The sequence below is a fragment of the Phascolarctos cinereus genome, unplaced genomic scaffold (assembly GCF_003287225.1).
Source record: "Phascolarctos cinereus isolate Bilbo 61053 unplaced genomic scaffold, phaCin_HiC Scaffold_726;HRSCAF=1367, whole genome shotgun sequence".
In the NCBI taxonomy this organism is placed as follows: domain Eukaryota; kingdom Metazoa; phylum Chordata; class Mammalia; order Diprotodontia; family Phascolarctidae; genus Phascolarctos; species Phascolarctos cinereus.
In genome coordinates this window covers 358,633,605-358,652,452 of record NW_027556098.1, presented here as the reverse complement: position 1 = coordinate 358,652,452, position 18,848 = coordinate 358,633,605, and the positions used below count along the sequence as shown (strand labels likewise).

At 42.8% G+C, this 18,848-nt stretch overlaps 1 protein-coding gene across 1 annotated transcript in view; it reads left to right on the top strand.

Moving 5' to 3' along the window:
• The window catches only part of GRIK3 (glutamate ionotropic receptor kainate type subunit 3), a 311,709-nt gene that overhangs the window by 180,326 nt on the left and 112,535 nt on the right, over positions 1 to 18,848 (top strand). Inside the window, 2 exon segments of the mRNA XM_078145457.1 lie at positions 709 to 966; positions 8,055 to 8,236. Of these exon segments, the coding sequence (XP_078001583.1) occupies positions 709 to 966; positions 8,055 to 8,236 (440 nt within the window).

Sequence of the window (18,848 nt, the reverse complement as noted above, 5' to 3'; positions counted from 1 at the left end):
TTGTAAAGCATCGTGAAACATGAAAAACACATTATATAGATGATTTCATTTGAGCTTCCCACTTAGATGCAGCTAGGTGGCCTGGATAGCATGGGTTTGTGCTAGGGTGATTGAACACATTCAACATTGTATAAACATTTTATGGTCTGGACAATTAAAAGCTTCTGTCTGTTGTCAAATGATAGTTTAGGTGGCTAGATGGTGCAGTGGATAGAGCACTGGACCTGAAGTCGGAAAGATCTGAGTACAAATCCAACCTCAAACACTTACTTGATTTGTGAACCTGGGCAGCTCACTAAACTGGCCCTAATACTAAGGCTAAAGAGCCAAGCATGTTGACAGGATGCAGCAAGAGAGCCATATAAGAACTCATTGTAGCAGAGAAATTCTGCTTTGTCAAATCTGGTTACCTCCGTGGCTTTCCCTAGGCGCCTGTGTTCCCTGATGTTGTGGGTGTCCCTGGGAAAGGTTTGATCACTAGACGGTGCTGTGAGCCTCCTGAGATTTTTGGCACAGAAAACACAAAAGGACTAGAAAGTAATGATTCTACATCACATGTTTAGTGACAGCTGTATCACTGGTAACCTCTTCCAAACCCTTCCCTTTTCTCTCAGGGAAGTAGCACATACCTGTGCTGTGTGTCAGTAGCTATAGGACACTGTGGTCCTGCTGCAGTTCAATGTTCTGACTAACTCCTCTCCATTACAGCCTGTGACCAGCTGGCCCTAGGGGTCGTAGCCATTTTTGGACCTTCCCAGGGCTCCTGCACCAACGCAGTCCAGTCCATCTGCAATGCCCTGGAAGTGCCCCACATCCAGCTACGTTGGAAACACCATCCCTTGGATAACAAAGACACCTTCTACGTGAATCTCTACCCTGACTACGCATCCCTCAGCCATGCCATCCTTGACCTTGTCCAGTATCTTAAATGGCGGTCAGCAACTGTGGTATATGATGACAGCACAGGTAGGTGCCAGGGTAAAGGGATCCCAGGGAATGGCCCAAATCCCCCAGGCCTCACAACATGAATGGCTGGACACACACCGTGTAAGCCAACTCACCTTCACAAGAGGCCAACCCAAGGGCTTGGTCCATGGCTGCTTCCTCTCCTCTTAGGCAGAGGCCCCATAGGGTTGGCTCTCCCTCTCCCTAATCCATCCTCAGCCATACCACTCACAAGCCCTCCAATGCCAGACTTCTGGGAGAGATTGCTGTGAAAATCACCTTCCCCTCAGAAGTCACAAAAGTGACCTTTCCAACAGAAGGATGTTGCATTCAGATTGGCAGGGATGAGTGCTCCTGGCTCTGACTTTCAGTAGCTGTGTGACCCTGGACAAATGATTTAACTTCTCTGACTGTCCTTTTCCTCCCTTATTAAAGATAACAGTGCTAGAACAGTAGAGCTCACTGGGATTGGGGTGAAGAAACAGCTTTTTAATATGCTGTAGAAATATAAGTCATTCCCTCAATGTCATCTGTAGGCAATGTTTGCTTATTTCTTGTCTATCTATCTTTTAAGGCCCTGCATAAGTCATACCTCCTCTATGAAGCCTTCTCTGATTACCCCAGGTCCCTTTTCTGAGCTCCTCCTGCCTTCTAACTTGAATTCAAAGGTAGAGGATCTGGGTCCAAATCTTGGCTCTCTGATTTACTAGTTACATGGTCTTGCTGTCACTTAGGTCCCAGTGGGCCTGTCTGAGCCTCAGTTTCCTCCTCTATAAAGTGAGGGAGAGGAACTAGGTGACTTCAGAGGTCTCTGACTAGATGCCACTTACCTCTAGAGTCGGAAGGGGTCAGGTATCTCTTTACTCTTTGCCAGATGACAGCACTCATATTTATCCTTCATGACTCTTGCCCATACTCTCCCACAAATGTTAGGAAACCCACACCCTCATAATGTTGAGATAGCTAGAGGTCTTGGAAGAGGTGAGAAACCACAGGTATGGAACACTACAGTGTGTCCCAAAAGCCTTTTGTTATTGCTGTTCTTGAGTTGTTTCAGTCACATCTGACTCTTCACAACCCCAATTGGGGTTTTCTTGGTAGAGATACTTGACATTTCCTTCTCCAGCTTATTTTACAGATAAGGAACTGAGACAAACAGGTTAAGTGACTTACCCAGGGTCATACAACTAATAAGTATCTGAGGCTAGATTTGAATTCAGATTTTCCTGACTCCAGGCCCAGCCAGATGATCTGACTGCTGTGCCACCTTGCTTCCCCCCTCCAAAAACAAAAAAAAAAGTCTTAGAGTACTTTTTAGTTAAGACTAAAATAGCTTCAGTAGTTTGAAACTGAACTAAGACATTTGGGACACCTTATGTTATCCTGGGTTTGGTCGATATGTTGGTTGGTTTCACTGAATTTTTCCTCCTTTCTCTTTTAGGTTTTTAATTCTTATTTATAAGGGCTGGGTTTCTGGGAGGGAAAGTTGGGAGGGATATATTGGGAAATGTAAGTGATATATAAAAGTGTTTATATAATATATTAAATTTATTATATATTAAACAATATATTAAATACACTAATAAAATATATGTCTGTAAAATATGTAGATGTACATCAATAAAAATATGAATGAGCTTTTAAAAAGAGTTCTAGAAGAAGGTCCCCAATAGGTTGGTTCCCCTGTAAAGGATTTAAAAGATCTTGTACATAGTAAATAATCAATAAATGTTCATTGGTTAGTTACAGCCAGAGAATGTTAGAACTAGGAGGTCATTCAGACGTAGTCTAGACTGCCCCCCTCATTTTACTGATGGGGAAACTGAGGCGCAGAAGGGGAAGGCGCTTGTGTAAGTCTACACATCAAGAGTCAGTACTAGAGCCCAGACCCCGAGCCCAGGTCTCCTGAATCCCAGTCCCAAACTCTTTCCATGGCACCAAGTGATTGATTCTTCAGCTTAAATTGTCCCCTTCAGTTGTCTTCAGATTTAAGCAGGCAGCAGCTTCCTGTCACCACAGGCCCTCAGGTGATATGTAAATGCCGCAAGCACCTTTGCTGAGAATGGGAAGTTCAATCCAAAAAAATGGGATAACAAGAAAAGGGATGATCAGAAAAGCATAGAGCTCCAAGGAAGTGTAGAGGTCAGATTAATCCAAAACCCTGACTTTGCACTGGAGGCACAATTCAAACCCAGAGAGACTGAGTGACTTTCCCAAAGTTACCCAGGAAGCAGAAGGGCGGAGATTTGGATCAAGTTGGCCAACTCAGGACTCTTTCCACCAGCATTATGGCAACCTACAACTGATGGTCCTTACTTTCTCCCCTCTCTACCACTTGCATCTTTTTGATGGCTAGGTGGGTGTAGTGGGTAGAGCACATGGGGTTGGACTCAAGAAGACCCGAGTTCAAATTTAACCTCAGACATTTACTAGCTGTGTGATCCTGAGCAAGTCACTTAACCTCTTGTCTCAGAGGTTAAATGCCTTTGCCACAGTTTCCTCAACTGTAAAATGGGGATAATAGCACCTACCTCTCAGGTTTGTTGTAAGGATCAAATGAAATAATATTTGTAAAACACTTAGCACAGTTTCTGGTACATAGTAGGCACTTAATAAATGCTTCTTCCCTTTCCTTCCTTTCCAAAACAGTTTGAAGTTATCGAAACTAACCTTTTCTCTCTCTGTTTCCTTCTCTTCAAAATTCCTCTCCCCTAATCCTTCAACCTTATGGTATGATAGAAACATAGATTTACATCTGGAAGTGAACTCAGAGACCATCTAGTCTAATATCTCATTATACAGTTAGGAGACTTACCCAAGGCCATGCAAACCCACAGTGCTCATCCCTCACCTCTGCTCCCCCTCCCCTACACCCATGCTAGACTGTAAATGGACCAATTCTCCATTCTGAGGGAAGAGAGTCAGGGTGAGTTTGCTTTTGTGAACCTTGGGGGCCCCTAGGAACCGGGGACCTCGAAACACACTAACAGCCAGGTAGGAATAGTGAGCTTGGGCCAGGGTCTTGAGGGCCTTTAATGCCAGGATCAGGCCCTTATTTTATAAATTATGGGGAATAAACAAGACTAGTGATATGTATATGTAGTGGTTATATACAAGATATCCCCAAATTCTTGGTGTAGTTTTGATCTATTAAAATGTAAACTGCATGAAACTTTTGGGAAACCCTGTATAGTGCCATGAGGCACACAGAAGTTAACTCATTGATCCACGCAACGACTCTGGGAAGCAGGTACAATAATTATCCTCATTTTATATATTAGGAAGTAGAAGCTTCCCAGGGTCATAAAATGTCTGAGGCAGGATTTGAACTCGGGTCTTCCTGATTCTAGGCCTGGTACTTTATCCACCGTGCCACCAAAGACTCCCTGTAGCATTTTTATAGTGCTTTACAAATGTTACCTCGCTTGATCCTCACAACAACCCTTTGAGGTAGGTGCTGTTATTATCCCCATTTTATAGATAAGGAAATTGGGGCACTTGGCAGTTAAATGATTTGCCCAGGGTCACATAGCTAGTAAGTATCTGAAGCTGGATTTGAACTCAGGTCTTCTGAAGTTGGGCCCAGTGCTCTAACTTCTGTGCAACCCAGATGCCTTCAGAGCCCATTGAGTCCAACCCTCTCATTTTACAGATGAGGAAACTGAGGCCCACAGAGGTTAAGTCATTTGACCACGTTGACAGAGCTAGTAAGTGGCAGATCCAAGATAGGAACCTAGGTCCTCTGGGATGAGTCAAAGATGCCCAGAGTGCTGAGTCTGGGTGACTGGGAGGATGAAGAGGCCATGACCAAAAACGAAGAAATCAGAACAGATGGGATTAAAGATGAGTTCAATTTGGGGCATGTAAGAACAATAACCACAACAGTAATAATAACTAATATTAAGTAGTGTTTCAAGATTTACTAGGAGCTATATAATTATTATCTCATTTGATCTTCACAACAACCCCAGGATATAGGTGCTACTGTTATTATCCCCATTTTACAGATGAAGAAACTGAGGCCGACAGAGGCTAAGTGATTTGCCCAGGGTCACACAGCTAGGAAGTTTCTGAGGCAGGACTCAAATTCAGATCTTTGTGAATCCAGATCCAGTATTATATCCACTGAGCCACTTAGCTAGCTTGAGTTTAACCCAACAGAGTCCAATTGTAATGTTGGGAGACAGAGAAATAGGGGGAGAGATAGACAGACACAGAGACAGAGACAAAAAGAAAAAACAGAGATAGAGACAATGAGAGAAACAGAGACACAAAGAGACAGATAAAGAGACAGAGATAGACAGAGAAAGAGACAAATAAAGAGATAGAGACAGAGAGAAACAGAGAAAAACAGACAGAGCAGCGCCGTCCAAAAGACATTCTCTGGGCCTATGACTGCAGAGGATTCAGAGCTGAAAGGGACTTCCAAGATTAGTCTCTGCTGTAGGTTTTTCCAAATATTTCACAGACATCATCTCATTTGAGCCTTACCACCCTGTGAGGTGATCCCTACAACTATTATTATAAAACCCATTTAATAGATGAAGAGACCGAGGCCCAGAAAAAATTCATGGATTTCCCCAAGTTCATTGCCCGAGGAAAAGAGCAGGGCTTCAAACCTGGCTCCTCTGACTCCAATCTCACCCCTGGGCTGTCTCACATTGGTGCTGCAGAAAAGCCCCGGGGAGAAGAGTTTGTCCCTGTTTTTGTTGTTGCGTAGATTTACTCCCCTAATCATCTCCATGCATAGATTTCCCCAACCCACCCAAAGCTTGCAGGATGATGGAGGGAAGTGACTCAGAAGTATCCCGGGTAGCCAGAGGAAGCTAGCACAGTATGAGGAAAGATGCTGGGGGCAGGGAGTCAGAGAGGCTCGCTTCAGCCCAGCTCGGGTAATGTCATTTTCTAGCTATGTGACTGTCTTGGTTTCCTGAAAAATGGGGGGGGGTTGATTAGGTGATCTGGGGCCCCTGCCAGCTGTGATGAATTATGAGTCTGAATTTATGAGATAAAGGGCTTGGGGTGGGGCCACATCGCGAGGCCTAGATTCAAGGCCTAGCCTTGCCACTTACAGCCAGGGTGAGCCTAGTCATATCACTGAACTTCACTTCTCTTCTCTGCAAAATGGGCAGAAGACGACCTTGGCTCACAGGGCCATTAGAGGCTCGTGGAGGGTGGGAAATGTGCAAAGCATTTCACAAGTAATCAAAATTCACTGCAGATAATCTATCTTTAGAGTTGGTTTAAAGACATAACCCAGAAGGAAATTTCACTGCTGACAATCCAGGGAAACAGTCCTGTTGCTTCCTCCCATCCTCCTGCCCCCTGCTTTTACTATGGAGAGCCAAGCAGTACCCCGGCATCCTCCAGGGATCCTCTGATGGGAAACAAGTTTGACATTTCCTGTTGGAGAATGTGGGTCACGATACACCAGGCTCAGTCTGTACTCAGCTTGACAAAGAGGTTCTGCTACAGCCTCCTAGAGGCTGTGTTGTGGCCTCAGTTGTGGTTTCCCAGATGCCCAGCCCCACCCCAAGGTCGATGCACATGGTACAAGAGAGGCAATGAAGTAGGTGCCGTGGACTGGCCCAGGGGCCAGGAGGGCTGGGTCCTCACATAGCATCCTGAGCACTCTCTCCCTAACAGGCTTCATTTGTGAGTGGACATTTATGGACATGAATGAAAACCCAGGAAGGCGGAGCCCACAAGACCAGTACTGAGTGTCAGGATTAAACAGAAATTAGAACAAGGTTGATCTGACACATCTCACATAATGTCAGAGCTGAAAGAGGTCTTGGAGGTCTGTGGGGGAGACAGCCGTCTGATGGAAGGGAAGGACACTAGACCTAGAGTCATGGCACTTTGGGTCAAATGCCAGCTCGACTCTTTATGACTGGTGTGACAGTGGGCAAGTCACTTAATGTCTCTGGGACTCACAATGAGGACATTGACTCAGCTCAGTTCAGAAACTAGCTAGAAGGCACCAACTATTATTAAGCAATTAACTAATTACTGCTGCTGATGACAGAGAACACCAGACTTGGAATCAAGAAGATGTGGGTTCAAATCCTGCCTCAAACACCTACTAGTAACATAAGCCTGACCTTCCTCCGGATCAGTGTTGTAGGTTAGATTAGTAAATGGGGATCTGGACCTGGAGTCAGGAAGGCCTGGGTTTGCATCTCATCTCAGATATTTATTTGCTGTGTGACCTGGGATGAGTCATTTTACCTTTTCATGCCTCGGTTTCATTATCTATAAAATGTTGGGGTTTGACTCCATGACCACGAAGATCCCCTCTGGCTCTACGTTAAGTCTGTGACTATGAACTGTGTGATCTATATGGTCTTGTAGCACTACGTTTGTGCTCCTGGTCCAACTCCCTCATTTTGCAGAAGAGGAAACTGAGGCAGTGAAATAGGAGGATACTTTTTGAAAGGTCACACAGCAAATGAATGGCAGAACCAGAGCCACTGGCCCTCTAGACCCAAGCTCAGTGTTGTAGTTCCAGCTGTAGAAAAATTCCCATCACTTTGACACATTTCTCTTCCCAGCAGGAAGTTCATTTGACCTAAAGAGGCCACTTATCTTAAAGAGGTGATTTTGACTTGGGGCTGGTGACTGTGAGGTTGAGTTCCTCTAAAAGTGTCTGGTTTAAGTGATGTTTTAGGACATCAGGGTGAAGGATGGAATTCCCTGTTTTAGGGAAGAAACAATGGGACTCAATATTCACAAATACTGACTGGCTCTTGATTCTCTGGACAGGGGCCTAGGCCACCTAGAGCAGCACACACCCCACAAGTCCACACCAACTCCTTTTCCCAAAAGCCAACTAGCCTCCCTAACTCTGATTGTTCAGCCTGATTTTTCAGGCTCTCCTAGGCTCATGAGCTCTCATTGCACAGGGCATAGGGAGGCATCGGCCTCCAGGGGTCTGAACCCAAGGACTAGTTGGGCATTGTACCCAACAAGGATGGGGCATAGCTGGGGGGTGAAAGGTATATTGGATCAGGAGATGCCTTTGGGTAATAACTTGGCCTCTGTGTGTGTGTGTGTGTGTGTGTGTGTGTGTGTTGTGTGTGCGCACTGCTTGACCTCTCTCCCCAAAGGCCTCATCCGGCTGCAGGAACTTATCATGGCCCCATCGCGCTACAATATCCGCCTGAAGATCCGCCAGCTCCCCATCGATTCTGATGACTCCCGGCCCCTGCTCAAGGAGATGAAAAGAGGCAGAGAATTCCGCATCATATTTGACTGCAGTCACACCATGGCTGCCCAGATCCTCAAGCAGGTAAGTCCAGGTGGGCAGGTGTGCTCTCCTTCTCTTCCCTCCCTGTACCTCCTACCTCTGGCCCTGCTCCTCCACATCCTCTGCTCTCCTTCCCTCCTTCCTCCTCTACTTCTTTCTCCTATTTTTCCATTCCCCTTACCACTTCTCCTTCCTCTTCCTTGTCCTCCTCCTTTTTCTACTCCTCCTTCCTCCTCCTTCCCCATCTCTTATCCTTCCATTTGTCCGTTTCCATCTCTAACAGGCAGCTAGTAGCACAGTGGATGGAGCACTGGGCCTGCAGTCAGGAAGATCTGAGTTGAAATTTAACCTCATTTCAAATTAGATGCTAGTTGTGTGACCCTAGACAAGTCACTTCACTTCCATTTGCCTCAGTTTCCTCAACTGTAAAATGAGGCTCATAATAGCACCTACCTCACAGGGTTGCTATGAGGACCAAATGAGGTATTTGTAGAAAAAAGGCATTTAGTGTAGTGTCTGGTATATAGTAGGTGCTAAATAAATGCTTCTGCCTTTCCATCTCCTATCCTTCCATTTCTCCTTCTCTCTCCTAGCCTTCCACTTCTCCATCTCCTGCCCTTCTTTCTTCCTGTTCCATCTTCTCCTCAATTTCTCTTCCCTCTCCTTTCCCCTTCCTCTCCTCCCGCTCCATTTTCTTCCTCCTCCTCCTTATTATTCTCAGTCTCCTCTTCTTGTTATATCCCTCTCCTCTTCTTTGCTCCTCTACTCCCCCCCTCCCTCCTCTTTTCCCTCAGTCTCCTCCTCCTCCTCCTCCCCCCTCTTTTTCTCTTTCCTCCTCCTCCAGCCTTCATTGAGCTCCTATCAGAGCATGGCAGCATAGAGTGGCAGAGAGTTGTTTGTGCCCTCTGGGGCTGACACACAAGTGCAGACTCACTCTGAGACAGAGAGCATTGAACAAGTCCCAGATGAGATCAGGCAGAGGGAGCTTAGAATGGAGTCTGTCCCAGAAGGATGGATTCACAAGTATAAAACATGAGGGCTGGGCTTGGGAAAGGGCGGCAGGGGACAGATGGGAGAGATAGGAGAGGTTTTCTAGGGACCACATCCTTACCAACCTAGATCTGGCAGGGGATGGGGAGCCCTAGGAGGCCCCCCCTTCTATAAGCTCTATATAGCAAGTAGTCTGAGCTGTTGCAAGAGAACGCTTGAAGTACTTGGGCGGGGGTGGAGCGGGCTAAGACTATGTTCAGCCGGAGAGGCAAATAGAGTGAGAGGTCCCATTAAGCCTGGGCATGGCCTGATGAAAGGTGGCCCCTACTCAGGATAACAACTCTCCCATACAATGCCCCAGTGCATCCAGCAGCTGGGTGATGGCAGTCAGTTATCCCAATCCTGGCAGCAAAAATGGTACACCTGCAAGATCCCACTTCTGGATAGAGGAGACCTTGTGTGGATGGAGGGATAGAGGGCACCTTGGGGAGAATGCGGGGCCAGGAAAGGAAGGAGAGGCATGGGGTTCGCCGGGTGGCCTGCGTATACCGACCCCCAAAGTGACTCATTCCCTCCTGCCTGCGATTAAATCCCGCCGGCTGTCCTCGCTTATTATGTGCTTTATTATAGTTTATTGTACCATCTGCTTGACTCATCTCAGGCAAAGGCTGAGGGAGGGGCAGGGGGAATGAATGGCTTTCTGAGATTGGACGGGGTTTCTTTTCAGGACACAGTCACAGCATGGTGTACACGTGGAAACAGGCCAGCCACTGCCACCAGTCCAAGAAATAAAATAGCAAAATGGCCTCAAACCCCCCCTCAGCGGGTGCAGCCAAACAAACAGCAAACGCTCTGATTTGGACCAGTGCATATTTTAAAAGGCAATTATATTGTCCCAGAAAAACCTCCGTATTTATTAGGAAAACTTCCACCTTGGGCTGGGCAGGGTTCTGCAGGGCAGGTGAAAGGAGGAAGAGGAGAAGGAGGAACAGACCGTGCTCGAAAGGATTAGGAGAGCCCAGGCAGGAGGAAGGAGGGATTAGATCCCCAGGTTCCCACTTTCCTCGCATTGGGGGAGGGGCAGATACAAAGCCATTCTTCAAGAGAGGAGGAATCTAGGACACAAAACCCAATCCCAAGTGGTGATGGAGGGGCCACAACACAGCCTAGAACCACAGAAAAGACCCTTGACACAGCCTGCAGCAGGACGGAAGGAACCCAGACACACAGCCCAACCCCAGGAGAGAGGGAAGTTGTCTGGGACACATAAGCCAAGCCCAGACAGAAAGGAAGGGAACATGGACCTATGGCCTAAGCAGCCTAGCTCAGTTCAGAGGGACTCATTGCCTGGGTAACTGCTGTGTAATGAAGTTTTTGGCCAAAACATCTTGGGAGGAAGACTGTGATTTACGTCATTTCCTGACTAACCATCCCCAGTTGCTTCCATTGATTCTCGTATGCCAAGGTATCCGATCCTCACCCCATATTTGTCACCAGTCTCTGGACAAATTCCAGCTTGTCAGTGGAGGGAGTGTCCCCAAACATGGAATTACAGCTCCTTCAAGTCCCAAAGAAGATGTCATACTGTTGACTCATTGAGCTTTTGGTCAGTAACCTCCCACATCTGTTTTTCATCACCTGTCTTGTCTCTTCCTGCCCAGCCCCCTGAAGGGGTTCATTATAACTTAATAATAATTGGGGCAGCCTTGCTACTGAGGAAAAGAGGATTGAAGGGAAGAGGAATTTTCCAAATCCTTAATTTTTTTTAAATTATCAAACATTTTCCCCCTCCATAATCTTCCTCTTCCTGTAGAATAAAAAAGGAAAGGGAAATCCTTACAACACATAAGCATAGTGAAAGCAAAACAAATCTCCATTGGCCATGTTAAAAAAAATGTATGTCTCAATCTGCATATTTGTCCATCACTTCTCTGTCGGGTTGTCTTTTACAGCATTTTGGAATCATGGAATCATGGAATCATGGCTGATCACTGCATTGATCAGAATTATTAAGTCTTTCCAAGTCTTTCCATTTTACAATATTGATAGTATAAATTGTTATACAATGTCATATAATAACATTATACAACAATGTTATATGTATATACAACAATATTATATGTATATATAACATTATATCTACTCATTCTGCCTCAGTCCATATATGTTTTCCCAGGTTTCTCTGAAATTATCTTTTTATTTCTTATGGCACAGTAGTATTTTATTACATTCATATGCCATAATTTGTTTAGCCATTCCTTGTATACCCATTTAGTTTCCAGTTCTTTGCTATCATGAAAAAATGGTGCTATAAATATCTTTCTCCATAAAGGATCTTTTCCTTAAAAAAAAAATTCTCTTTAACATATGGGCATAGTCTCAGTACTACTAGGTCAAGAGATATATACATTTTAATAACTTTGGAGGCATAGTTCCAAATATCTTTCCAGAGGAAGAGGATTTGGAGCCTAGATTTCCCATTTGGACCATCTACATTAACTCTGTGTTCCAAGCTCATGAAATAGTAAAATGTCAGATATAGAATGGACCTTGGTCCCTATGGTCATAAGATCATAGATTTAGGGCTAGAAAAGAACTTAGAGGCTATCTAGTCCAACTTACTTATCTCTAAGATGAGAAACTTAGGTACAGAGAGAGTATGGAACTTGCCCAAGGTCACATGGATGGCAACGTTGGGATTAGCACACATTCTCCAGATTCCTATACCAGGGCTCTTTCTAGGTCCCCACTGTCTTTCTTTGCACGCATAGACTTGGGCCAACAAAAATTGACTAGAAAGAAGGTGGGATGGTAGATAGTCTCTGTATAGCAGAGAGGGAAAAAGATGAGATAAATGGACACCCTACCCAATTATCTCCCATTAGACTAGGCTGAACAATGATAGCTGAAGCTCTTTGGCCAAAGAGAGAAGATGGATCTCTCTATTTTGCTGAATCCTCCCCTTAACTGGATAATTGACTACCACAGGTCACATCTAGGGCAGAGAATTGAGTTGGAAATGAAATCTTTCTTCCATTAGGAGCACACTGAGGCCCTATGCATTTTCCCAAAGCTCCAAGGCCGTTTTCCATTGCAAGAGAAGCTAGCTCATCTCTATCCCAGACTATTTAGCCTGAATGATTGATAGAATCTCAGAACAAGAAAGGGCTTTAGAGGTCTCTAGTATCACTTTCCTCCCTGTGCAAAAATTCCCTCTAAACCTACCTTATGTCAGATCATTTAGGTTCTCATTCTTATTGTTTGTCCTTTATTCTTGAAGAGGACCAATAACATCAGGAGGGTGATGTCTTGATTTGCAAATGAATTGGATTTAAGTGAGGCATGGCTGTGCAAAGCCATCAGCCTCACTCTCTCCTCCAGAGTCACCATAGTCCAGTGGCAAGACCTAGGTCAGGAAGACTGGCAATTCCCTAGATGCACTGGGGAACTTGGTCTTTTAAGCTAAAGTCTTCATCAGATCTCGGTTTGTCTGAGGCAACACCCATTCAGTGATTAAAGGCTAGGTAAGAACTGAGGCAAAAGATGGCCTAGTTTGCCTTCACAAAAGGTTCAGTTTGGGAGGGGAAGACCCTTGGAGCTTCCGGCCAGAACAGAAACAATTACTATTTACACTCATGAATGCCTACAAGAATGAGGAACTCAGTACTTATGAAGCAGTATGTTTTTCTTAACACGGGGTGTTCCAAAGTCTTAATATAGTTTTAAGTGATATAACTGATGTATAACATATATGTCACATACATAATACAGCACTGCATTTGTTACATTCAAACAATGCACATACAAAGTACAGGTTATATAACACACATAGCAAATATGTTATATAACATGTTCGTGTATAATATATAAAATATAGCATTAACAATGCAAACCTGATCAATGACATATTGCCCTGTGTGATAAGTTCCATATCACAATGTGTCACATGTACCTTAAAGTCCTGTATAAATGTTTATTGTTATTGTAGTTCACTTAGAATTTAAGTTCCATTATGTCGTGAGCACTTTCTACATCTGAAGAAAGAACCATCTGAGTCATCTTTTCTTCATTTAATATTTGTGTCACTAGTTCCCTATCATATTTTTTAATCCCATCTGAGGGGTTACTTATGATGTGACAGCCAGCTTAGCTACAGTCATCTGGAAATAATTTTGTCTTCATGGGCTTGAAATGCCTATCCCCTCTCATCCTCATGCTCGTAGACAGGCACCTTTCAGAATCCTTCTCTTCTCTCAAGGCTTAGTTCAAGTATCACCTCCTTTGTGAAGCCTATATCTTCTTGTCTTTTTTATGCTTAGTTAATGGAGTACCTTATATGAAGTAGGGTTAATACTTGTTTATTGGACTAGATTGTATTGTTTGATTTTGAATCAGACTGAAATGGGTTGGATTGGAATAGCCTGGACCTCATGGGATCTGATTTGACTGTTATTGGACCAGATTGGACTGGACTGGACCAGTCTGCACCTGATTGCACTAGCCTGGATCAGATTAGGCTAGACTGGACTGAACTGATTGGACCAGACTGAACTGGACTAGACTGGATTAGATTGGACTAGATGCTGCTTTTATATTTTAGTTGTGTGTTTTTCTCTACGACTGTGTTTCCAAAAAGGTGTGCTAGTTAAGAACAGTATTCAGACTCTCAAATATTGGGGGGAAGGGGTTGTTTATCCACTTGTAAGAACTTCTGTTTTATGCTTTCATTCACAGGTTTTTCAAAGACAGGTTAGAAGTGGAGGGAATTTTATCTTCTTTTTCCATTTAACATCTGTTCCTTATTTTCATTCCTTTTTTTTCCCCAAATGACTGAAAGATGAGACAATTCCTGGCTTGGCTTTTTAAACTGTTGCCCAACGTGTGATGAATTGCTCTTAGTACATTTTTTCCCTCTTTTTAACAACTGCTGACAAAAACAATCCCACAGTAACCCACTAGTCTGCATATTGCAACCATCAGTGATAGATAGTTTTCTATAGGATTTCTGAACTAAAAGAAGTTGCTGATTGGAAGTTTTAGTCATAAATTTAATTTTCCTGGGTCAAGAGCTGAAAGTCATCACTCATAGAGTATTATTTAAGATGTCAGGAATAAAGTCTCCTATTTCAGAGACAGAGTGGAATATTGGATAGAGAGCCAACCTCACAGCCAGGGAAATCTGGGCTCAAGTCCAACCTTGATTTCTAAATACATATGCATATACACATATATGCAACACAACAGATATAAAACATGTATGTAATATAATATATACCACTTGCAGATTCACTAACTTACATAACACATACAAACTATATAACACATAAGACATACAACACTTAACGTAAATAATGCAAGCATAATTGGCGACATTTTGCTTATGTGCAATCAGTGACATATCATATATGCCTGATCACTCATTACATAGGAGCAAAGCTCTGTGGGGCAGCTAGGTGATATAATGGATAGATTGCTAGACTGGGAATAAGGAAGACTACTCTTCTTGAGTTCAAATCTGGCCTCAGTTACTAGTTGTGTGACCCTGGGCAAGTCACTTCACCCTGTTTGCCTCCATTTCCTCACTTATTAAATATACTGGAGGAAGAAATGGCAAACTGCTCCAGTATCTTTGCCAAGAGAGCCCCAAATAGAGTCATGAAGAGTTGGACAAAAGTTAAACAACAAATACTGTATATTACATTAACACATGAGTGATATATATCTTCATATATTTACATCTATGTGATATGATGTAATCTATATGAAGATATGCTGGCCTGAGAGCCCTCTTAAAATGGAGGTTTTAGGAGCCGTTGTTTGTTTGTTTTTTTTACCACATATCCTAGCACTCCAATCAGAGAAACAGATGGTATTGAGTATTAATGAGATGTGAGTACCAATGCTGAAATAAATATATATCTATATAACCAATATCCATATTTATGCCATCTATATAGCTATATCCTTATTTTCATTCATCTACACACATATGATGTGTAATCAATATGTAACATAAGTCACATATGACATGCTATAAAACTTATATCAACACATATTTAAACCTATAACATACAGATTATAGCATAAATAATACAAACAAGTCCCTTTTTTCTCTCTGGACCTCAATTCTCCATTTGTACAAAATGGAGTTTGATTTGAAGTGGGGTTTAAAAATTATTTTGTGTCATGGATCTCTCTGGCAGTCTGGTGAATCGTATAGACCCCTGCTAAGAATGATGTTTTTAAATGAATAAAACAAAATGTATAGGATTACAAAAAAACCTAAAAATAGTTATCAAAATATTTTTAAAAGATCATGGACCACAGGTTAAGAGGCACCAAATTAGAGGATTTTTAAAGGTCCTTTCCACCTCTAAATCTTATCATTTAAATTCCTGGAAGCCAGACTTCTTCAGTGCTTACTGGAATGTAGTCTCTGTCTCTAAACAAAAGTCAGTGGGAAAATGGCACTCAACATACGGAAAGTTCACTCTGCAGTCACCTTTGCTGGAAGGTTTCCAGTTCAAATATCAAGCAACATGTGTTCTGACTGTTACCATGAATATTGCTAATGCCTCCCTCTACCCTCAGAGGTAATAGGGCTGCCCCTCACAAACATACCCCTTCAGCACCCTGGATAGCCTCCAGTTGCTTAGGGTGGAGGATGGCTGGAAGGATTCCTAGATGTGGTATGGCTCTTCAGAGTCCTAGATTTCCTTCTGTAGGGGGAACTGTGAGGCCAGGCCCATGAGTGCTTTGAGTTTTCACTAATTGATTTAATTCTATTAATGAACATTTCAGAAAAGAGCTCTGTGTTTGTGTGTGTGTGTGTGTGTGTGTGTGTGTGTGTGTGTGTGTGTGTGTGTGTGTTTGAGGGGAGTTTTATTGACCTGAGAAGAATATCTGATTAGAGTTCAAAATGCTTTTAAAGATATATGACTTATTATTACTAGGGCTCTCTGTTTAACTTAGCTAATTATATATGTAGGTCATATAGTAATATCAGGAAATGCTGAGGAAGCTTAGCGCATAAGGGAATAACATTCACCCACCCCCACTAACTATATATGTTTCTTTACAACCCCAAAACAGCTTCTCCTATTCTTGTGCAAAGTTTTATACAAGAGGTGGGGGAAGACGTGGTCCTTGCCTGTCCCTCAAGAAGCTCAAGTTCAGTTGGGGAGATTAGATGTACACATGTGAAAAAAAAAATTAAATAGTGTATGGTTAAGTTTTAATTAGTATGACAATGTTGCTGGTGAGGAAAGGAGGGATGTAGAGGCAAGACTCCCTAAAGAAGGTAGGCTCCAAAAGACCTTGACAGGCTAAAACAATGAACTGATTCTAAAAAGGCAGACTTTAATAGGGACCAGTGTGGATATCTGTTGGTAGAAAGAGCACCTACACGGCTTTGAAATATTGAAATGCTATTATTATATAAATGGGCTTAATTATTATTATCTTCTACATTTAAATTGCTACAAATCAACTTCATAAGTACAGGATAAGTGAGGCATTATTTTTTATATGAAAAAGACCAGAGTGTTTTGAGTAGACAGCAGGGTCAATATGAGTCAATAGTGTGACCTAGCAGCCCCCCAAAAAGTTGAAGTTGTCCTACATTTTATTAAGAGAAGCATACTATCCAGAACAAGAGAGGCAATGGTCCTGGTCAGAGCAATTGAAAATATTGAGTTCAGTTCTAGTTCCCACATTTTAGGAAGAAGCTCAGTGAATTAGAGAAGGTCCAGATAGAGACAACGAGGATGATGAAAGCTTATGCCGTATGAAGAATGGTTGAAGGAAATGGGAATATTTTACCTGGAGAACAGGTGAGTTAAAGGGGAACATAATGGCTCTCTTTGACTATTGGAAGGATTGCTACATGAAAAAAGAGTTGAACTTATTCTCCTTTGCCCTAGAGGGCAGAACTTGGAGTTTTGAGAGGCTTAGCAGTAGGTGGAAGATGCAGGGAGACAGATTCCAATTTGATGTAAGGAAAAACCTCCTAACAATTAGAGCCACCCCAAGTGGAAGGGTAGTGTACTCCCCCTTGCTGAAAGTATTCCAAAAAAAGAGGCCACATCACCACTTCTTTGGCATATTATAAAAGGTTTCTGGTTTGGTTGTCAGTTGAACCAGATATCCTCTGAGGGCTATTCCCACTCTGAGAGAAGACCTGGGTTCAAGCCTTAAATCTCCTGCTTAATGGCAATGTAACAACAATAAAGTCATGTCCTCTACCTGGGGCTCAGTTTATCCATATATAAAATAGGATAATAATACCTCTATTCCCTATCTTACAAAGAGTTTTGGAAGAAACTGTTGTGTGAATTTAAAATACTCATTGACCACATAAGGTAAGTTGTAGAGGGGATTCCTGTTCAGGTACAGGTTGAACCAGATGGCCTTTGAGGGCCCTTCCATCTCTAAGATTCCTTGATTCCTCCACTGAAATCCTTCTTTGATGACTCACCTGGAGATGGAGGTGACCCCAGGCACTCAAATATTATCAAAGGGGACTGAAAGATTTAGTCAGTTCCTCCAACTTGAAAAGGCCCGAGAAAACACACTGTGCTTCTGTCATCCAAGAACCAGCTTAGCTAAGTTGAAAGAGGCTCATTACCAGAAGGTTGGCTAAAAAGAGATGAAGTTTTCAACCTCATGTAAATTAAATCATGGAATGACTACATTCTCTGTACGTGGACAGCTTCCACACATCTTTGAAGGCCTGAAGTGTTATATTTAGTGAAATTAATTGTTATTAGCCAAAAACATCACAGACTTTCAGGGCTGGGAGTGACTTCAATAGACATCTACTATAAGTCACATATGAAAAATAATTCCTATTTTAACTAATTTTCACCTGTTTCAGGGCAGCTGGGTGGCACAGTGGATAGAGTGCCAAGCCTAGAGTTAGGAAGATTCATCTTCCTGAGTTCAAATCTGGCACTAGATATTTACTAGCTATGGGACCCTGGTCAAGTTACTTAACCCTGTTTGTCTCAGTTTCCTCATCCATAAAATGAGCTGGAGAAGTAAATGACAAACCACTCCAGTATCTCTGCTGAGAAAACCTTACATGGAGGGAGTCATGAAAAGTTAGACACAACTGAAAATGACTCAACAACAACAAATTTCACATATCAAGTGGTCTTCCAGCATCTGCTTGAAGGCTACCATTGATGGGGTAAACCTACTGCCTCCAAAGACAGCCTATTCTACTTTGAGAGAACTGTCAGTTTTAGGATTTTTTTTCTTTTTTTTTCTTTTGATATATATATATATATATATATATATATATATATATATATATATATATATATATACATTTATTTATTTATTTATTTGTTTGTTTATTTATTTTTAGGCAATTGGGGCTAAGTGACTTGCCCAGGGTCACACAGCTAGTGAATGTCAAGTGTCTGGTCTGAGACCAGATTTGAACTCAGGTCCTCCTGACTTCAGGGCCGGTGCTCTATGCACTGCGCCACCTAGCTGCCCCTTAAGATTTTTTTTCTATATCAATCTTAAGATTGAACTCTTGGAGATTCTGTCAGTTGCTCCTGATTCTACCCTCTGGGGCCAAACAGAACAAAACTAGTTCTCTGATGTTATTTCATAAGTGTAGTACAGACTCTGGGCTCACTCTTCCAACTCACAT